The sequence below is a fragment of the Nerophis lumbriciformis genome, linkage group LG29 (assembly GCF_033978685.3).
Source record: "Nerophis lumbriciformis linkage group LG29, RoL_Nlum_v2.1, whole genome shotgun sequence".
In the NCBI taxonomy this organism is placed as follows: domain Eukaryota; kingdom Metazoa; phylum Chordata; class Actinopteri; order Syngnathiformes; family Syngnathidae; genus Nerophis; species Nerophis lumbriciformis.
The window spans coordinates 21,857,501-21,865,000 of NC_084576.2; the positions used below are offsets into that span (position 1 = coordinate 21,857,501).

Consider the following 7,500-nt stretch of genomic DNA (forward strand, 5'->3'; position numbering starts at 1 on the left):
TGTATGCTATATTGTTTTGTGCTATGTTTGGTTTTCTCTATTATTTTATGCTACGCTATGTTTGCTATATCGTTATTTTATACTACACCATGAATGCTTTATCATTCTATGCTTTGCTGTGTTTGCTATATTGTTATCTTATGCTATGATATGTATGCTATATTATTTTGTGCTATGTTTGGTTTGCTCTATTATTTTATGCTATGCTATGTTTGCTATATCGTTATTTTATACTACACCATGCATGCTATATCATTCTATGCTTTGCTGTGTTTGCTATATTGTTATCTTATGCTATGATATGTATGCTATATTATTTTGTGCTATGTTTGGTTTGCTCTATTATTTTATGCTATGCTATGTTTGCTATATTGTTATTTTATACTACACGATGCATGCTATATCATTCTATGCTTTGCTGTGTTTGCTATATTGTTATCTTATGCTACAATATGTATGCTATATTATTTTGTGCTATGTTATGTTTGTTATATTGTTATTTTATGCTATGCTATGTTTGCTATATCGTTATTTCATACTACACCATGCATGCTATATCATTCTATGCTTTGCTGTGTTTGCTATGTTGTTATCTTATGCTACAATATGTATGCTATATTATTTTGTGCTATGTTATGTTTGCTCTATTATTTTATGCTATGCTATGTTTGCTATATTGTTATTTTATACTACACCATGCATGCTATATCATTCTATGCTTTGCTGTGTTTGCTATATTGTTATCTTATGCTACAATATGTATGCTATATTATTTTGTGCTATGTTATGTTTGCTATATTGTTATTTTATGCTATGCTATGTTTGCTATATCGTTATTTTATACTACACTTTGCATACTATATCATTCTATGCTTTGCTGTGTTTGCTATATTATTTTGTGCTATGTCATGATTGCTCTATTATTTCATGCTATGCTATGTTTGCTATATTGTAATTTTATACTACACCATGAATGCTTTATCATTCTATGCTTTGCTGTGTTTGCTATATTGTTATCTTATGCTATGATATGTATGCTATATTATTTTGTGCTATGTTTGGTTTGCTCTATTATTTTATGCTATGCTATGTTTGCTATACCGTTATTTTATACTACACCATGCATGCTATATCATTCTATGCTTTGCTGTGTTTGCTATATTGTTATCTTATGCTATGATATGTATGCTATATTATTTTGTGCTATGTTTGGTTTGCTCTATTATTTTATGCTATGCTATGTTTGCTATATTGTTATTTTATACTACACGATGCATGCTATATCATTCTATGCTTTGCTGTGTTTGCTATATTGTTATCTTATGCTACAATATGTATGCTATATTATTTTGTGCTATGTTATGTTTGTTATATTGTTATTTTATGCTATGCTATGTTTGCTATATCGTTATTTCATACTACACCATGCATGCTATATCATTCTATGCTTTGCTGTGTTTGCTATGTTGTTATCTTATGCTACAATATGTATGCTATATTATTTTGTGCTATGTTATGTTTGCTCTATTATTTTATGCTATGCTATGTTTGCTATATTGTTATTTTATACTACACCATGCATGCTATATCATTCTATGCTTTGCTGTATTTGCTATATTGTTATCTTATGCTACAATATGTATGCTATATTATTTTGTGCTATGTTATGTTTACTCTATTATTTCATGCTATGCTATGTTTGCTATATCGTTATTTTATACTACACCATGCATGCTATATCATTCTATGCTTTGCTGTGTTTGCTATATTGTTATCTTATGCTACAATATGTATGCTATATTATTTCGTGCTATGTTATGTTTACTCTATTATTTCATGCAATGCTATGTTTGCTCTTTTGTTATTTTATGCTTTGCTATGTTTGCTATATGGTTATGCTATGATGTACATGCAATTTGGTGCTATGTTATGTTATATTATCAATGTTTATTTGATAACGTGCAAGGTTCTTCACAGGAAAAACGAGTTAAAACAATGTATGCTATGCTATGTTCGCTAATAAAGCTTGTTGTATCACATTATGCTGTACTAAGTTATGCAAAGTTATGTTTTGTCATGTTCCACGCTATGTTGTGTTATGTTTTGTGCTGTGCAGCACAGATGTTAGGTTATGTTCCCGTTATACCACTTTTACGCTTGTGGGGGGGCGTGGCCTGCGGACCTGCAGCGAAGCGGTTTGTTAGGACTCGTTTCGAGATCAGCGACAGGTGCGTAGATGGCCCACCTGGGCGCGTTTATCTAATCACCTGTCGCTCTGTTAAAGGCAGCAGCCGGGAAGGAGTGAGAAAGAGTTGTTGATGGCGGTTGGTGAAGCACGAGCACGAACGAGAGCAAGACAGACGATACCTCTGGAGAGAAACCATTCATGTGCTCCATTGAGACTAAAGACAATTGCTGAAAAGCGCAAAAAGACTTATGCACAATCCTGCCAATAAAGCACAATCATCGACATGGAAGAGCCTGGCATGTCGATGATTGGTGGTCCAAAGAACCCGGAAGTGCAAGACCTCCACAACGCTATGCTATGTTATGCTATATTATGTTGTTGTATTACTGTATGCTATTATATGCTATGTTCTTTTGCTATGTTGTGCTATAACTATATAAAACATTTGTGGTTTGGCATTTACTTCCTGCAAATGTGCAGATTTTTTTTTCGGATTTAAAAATTGTAAATAAAAAAATTTAAAAAATTTAAATAAATCATTTTTATACGATACCTCGGTTTTGTACATTTGCGTTTTTTGGGGAGGTTTTTTTTACATTTGCTGAGGGTCCGTGACTGTAAGCCCCGCACATAGCATACTATACTGTATATTTGAAGTAGAGATGTCCGATAATATCGGCAGTCCGATATTATCGGCCGATAAATGTTTTAAAATGTAATATCGGAAATTATCGGTATCGGTTTCAAAATTATCGGTATCGTTTTCAAAAAGTAAAATTTATGACTTTTTAAAACACGACTGTGTACACGGACGTAGGGAGAAGTACAGAGCGCCAATAAACCTTAAAGGCGCTGTCTTTGCGTGCCGGCCCAATCACATAATATCTACGGCTTTTCACACACACAAGTGAATGCAAGGCATACTTAATCAACAGCCATACAGGTCACACTGAGGGTGGCCGTATAAACAACTTTAACACTGTTACAAATACTGTATGCGCCACACTGTGAACCCACACCAAACAAGAATGACAAGCACATTTCGGGAGAACATCCACACCGTAACACAACATAAACACAACAGAACAAATACCCAGAACCCCTTGCAGCACTAACTCTTCCGGGACGCTACAATATACACCCCCCCCCCCCCCCCCCCCCGCTACCACTGTTTTTGTAGCTGTTGTTTTGCGGCATGTTTAAAAAAAATAAAAAATAATGCACTTTGTGAAAGTCAAAAGTATAGTATTTCCCATAGTTGTAGTGGGTATCAGGATTATCTCAGGGAGTGCATGTCCCAAATTCCAAGCTGCTGTTTTGAGGCATGTTAAAAAAAAAAGCACTTTGTGACTTCAATAATAAATATGGCAGTGCCATGTTGGCATTTTTTTTCCATAACTGGAGTTGAAGTTGTTCTCTTATTTTGGAAAACCTTGTTTTTGTCATGTCTGTGTAATCATGTTTTGTTTTAGTCATGTTTTGTTTTGTTTAGTTATTGGACTCTTTAGTTTCTGGCTTTTCACACCCTTGTCTTGTTTCCATGGTTACCCATTAGTTTCACCTGTTCCACGTTTGGACTCATTGTGCACTCTTGTTTGTCACCATAGCAACCCATTAGTTTTCACCTGTCATGTCACGCACCTGTTTCACGTTTTGAGTCACGCACCTGTTTTAGTTAATCATGTCTGTAGTATTTAAGTTCATTGTTTTCAGTTTGTCTTTCTGGCGACATCCCACATTTATGCTCTTCACATTCCTGACACTTGTTTTCATGTCCATCTTTTATGCTGCTACTTTAGTCCAAGCCAAGTAACTTTTTGTTTATTAATGCTATAGTCTTTTGGTTTCATAGTTTGTTCTCCGCCACTGTGCGCGCTTTTCGTTTGTACTCTTTTTTTTGTCCTTTGTTAGTGTAAAAAATAAAAATATGTACTCACATTCCCGTCTCGCCCGAGCCAACTTTCCGTTGCCTTCTGGAAAAACTAAACCCAAGGACCAAGTCTTGACAGTTTTTAATTGATTGATTGAAACTTGTATTAGTAGATTGCACAGTACAGTACATATTCCGTACAATTGACCACTAAATGGTAACACCCGAATAAGTTTTTCAACTTGTTTAAGTCGGGGTCCACGTTAATCAATTCATGGTAACGTTACATTGTTTAATGCATCCAGCGGGGCATCACAACAAAATTAGGTATAATAATGTGTTAATTCCACGACTGTATATATCGGTATCGGTTGATATCGGAATCGGTAATTAAGAGTTGGACAATATCGGGATATCGGCAATAAAGGCATTATCGGACATCTCTAATACTATATATTTGAAGGAATTTAACATGTGTGATAGAATGATAAAAGAAACAAAATCAAGCTTTATGGGCCGAAAAACATAGAAAATATGTGACATATTTCATTTATTTCAATCAAGATGGATTTAAACGAGGATTTTCCTGATTTTAAGCTTGCTCTCGTGTCAGCCGTCTCTTTGACTATACGCTGTTTACCCCGCCGCCACCTTTACACGGTGTTATGCTCTTCAAACATTCTCTGGCTGACAGAGACGCTCTCGCCGTCATCATCATTATCATCATCATCATCACGTGCCGATCGAGGGTTGACGGCGCTGAAAGGGGGCGTGGTGATGACAGATAACGACGGCTGCACCCCTGATTAGCGCGCCGCTGCCTTTTGGCCCTCTGCAGGAAACCACAGTGTCTAATTAAAAAGGCTGACAAGACCTTCTACTCACATCAAAGGCCTCTCCAGGCGGCTTCCCAGCGAGCCCACGATCTCTCCCAGCGTGCAGAAGGCCTGACCCAGGAAGTCCTGCACAACATATGCATAAAACATCAACACGTCGTTAAGCAGGTACACTCACACACCCGCTGCTGCAGATACGCTGGCTTCACTGGCACTCGCACAGACTTGTCATTCATTTCACACTTAACATTAGTCCATTCCAGTCTTGAGTATGTCTACAATTACAGTCCTGTGCACTTCTACAATTAGTCTTGTGTAGGTCAACAATTCCAAGCTTGTGTAAGTCTACAGTCGCAGTCTTGTGTAGGTCTCCAAGCGCAGTTGTCCAATTACAGGCTTGTGTGGGTCTACTATTACGAGCTTGTGAGGGTCTACAATTAGTCTTGTGTAAGTGTACGATTACAGTCTTGCGTGGGTCTACATTTACAATCTTGTGCAGGTCTCCAATTCCAGTCTTGCGTAGATCTACAATTCCAGTCTTGAGTAGGTCTACAATTAGGCTTGCATAGGTCTACAATTGCAGTCTTGTGTAGGTCTACAATTACAGTCTTGTGTAAGTTGACAATTCCAGTCTTGCGTAGGTCTACAATTACAGTCTTGCGTAAGGTCTACAATTACAGTCTTGCGTGGGTGTACATTTACAATCTTGTGCAGGTCTCCAATTACAGTCTTGTGTAGGTCTGGAATTACAGTCCTGTGTAGGTTTACAATTCCCGGCTTGAGAGGGTTTACAATTACAGTCTTGTGTACGGCTGCAACTTCAGTCTCACGTAGGTTTACAATTCCCTGCTGGAGACGGTCTCGGTCAAGTGTAGGTCTACAATTCCAGTCTTGTGTAGATCTACAATTCCAGTCTTGCGTAAGTCTCAATTCCAGTCTTGAGTAGGTCTACAATTAGGCTTGCATAGGGCTACAATTGCAGTCTTGTGTAGGTCTCCAATTCCAGTCTTGTGTAAGTTGACAAGTCCAGTCTTGCGTAAGTCTACAATTGCAGTCTTGCGTAATTCTAAAATTCCAGTCTTGCGTAGGTCCACAATTCCAGTCTTGCGTAAGTCTAAAATTCCAGTCTTGCGTAGGTCTACAATTCCAGTCTTGCGTGGGTCTACATTTACAATCTTGTGCAGGTCTCCAATTACAGTCTTGTGTAGGTCTAGAATTACAGTCCTGTGTAGGTTTACGGCTGCAACTTCAGTCTCACGTAGGTTTACAATTCCCGGCTGGAGACGGTCTCGGTAAAGTGTAAGTCTACAATTCCAGTCTTGTGTAAGTCTACAATTCCAATCTTGCGTGAGTCTACAATTTCAGTCTTGTGCAGGTCTACAATTCCAGGCTTGTGAGGGTCTAAACTTACAGTCTTGTGTAGTTCTACAACTAGGGTCTTCTGGAGATCTACAATTCCATTTTCGAGCTGGTCTACAATTCTAGGCTTGTGTCGTTCTACAATTCCAGTCTTGTGTAGATCTACAATTCCAGTCTTGCGTAAGTCTACAATTCCAGTCTTGGGTAGGTCTACAATTAGCCTTGCATAGGTCTACAATTGCAGTCTTGTGTAGGTCTCCAATTACAGTCTTGTGTATGTTGACAATTCCAGTCTTGCGTAAGTATACAATTCCAGTCTTGCGTAGGTCTACAATTCCAGTCTTGCGTGGGTCTACATTTACAATCTTGTGCAGGTCTCCAATTACAGTCTTGTGTAGGTCTGCAATTACGGTCCTGTGTAGGTTTACAATTCCCGGCTTGAGAGGGTTTACAATTACAGTCTTGTGTACATCTGCAACTTCAGTCTCACGTAGGTTTACAATTCCCGGCTGGAGACGTCACGGTCAAGTGTAGGTCTACAATTCCAATCTTGCGTAAGTCTACAATTCCAGTCTTGTGCAGGTCTACAATTACAGTCTAGTGCAGGTCTACAATTCCAGGCTTGTAAGGGTCTAAAATTATAGTCTTCTGTAGGTCTACAACTAGGTCTTCTGTAGGACTAAAATTCCATGTGTGAGCTGGTCTACAATTCTAGGCTTGTGTCATTCTACAATTCCAGTCTTGGGTAGATCTACAATTAGGCTTGCATAGGTCTACAAATGCAGTCTTGTGTAAGTCTACGATTCCAGTCGTGCGTAAGTTTACAATTCCAGTCTTGCATAGGTCTACAATTCCAGTCTTGCTTAAGTCTACAATTCCAGTCTTGAGTAGGACTACAATTAGGCTTGCATAGGCCTACAATTGCAGTCTTGTGTAGGTCCCCAATTACAGTCTTGTGTAAGTTGACAATTCCAGTCTTGCGTAAGTCTACAATTCCAGTCGTGCGTAAGTCTACAATTCCAGTCCTGCGTAGGTCTACAATTAAAGTCTTATGTATGTCTACAATTCTATTTTTGAGTTGGTCTACAATTCTAGGCGAGTGTAGGTCTACAATTAGAGTCTAGCCTTGTGTCGGTCTACAACTGCAGGCTTGCGTAGGTCTACAATTTCAGGCTTGCATAGGTCTACAATTGCAGACTTGTGTAGGTCTACAGTTCCAGTCTTGTGTAGATATTCACCAATCACCA

The 7,500-nt window shown here is 38.3% G+C and overlaps 1 protein-coding gene across 2 annotated transcripts in view; it reads right to left on the reverse strand.

Annotated features, from left to right (window-relative positions):
* Nucleotides 1-7,500, reverse strand: part of LOC133572082 (copine-8-like) — a 139,964-nt gene that overhangs the window by 72,395 nt on the left and 60,069 nt on the right. For both annotated transcript variants that reach the window (XM_061924763.2, XM_061924762.2), the window contains one exon: nt 4,944-5,020. In XM_061924763.2, the coding sequence (XP_061780747.1) occupies nt 4,944-5,020 (77 nt within the window). The remainder of the gene's footprint in view (nt 1-4,943; nt 5,021-7,500) is intronic.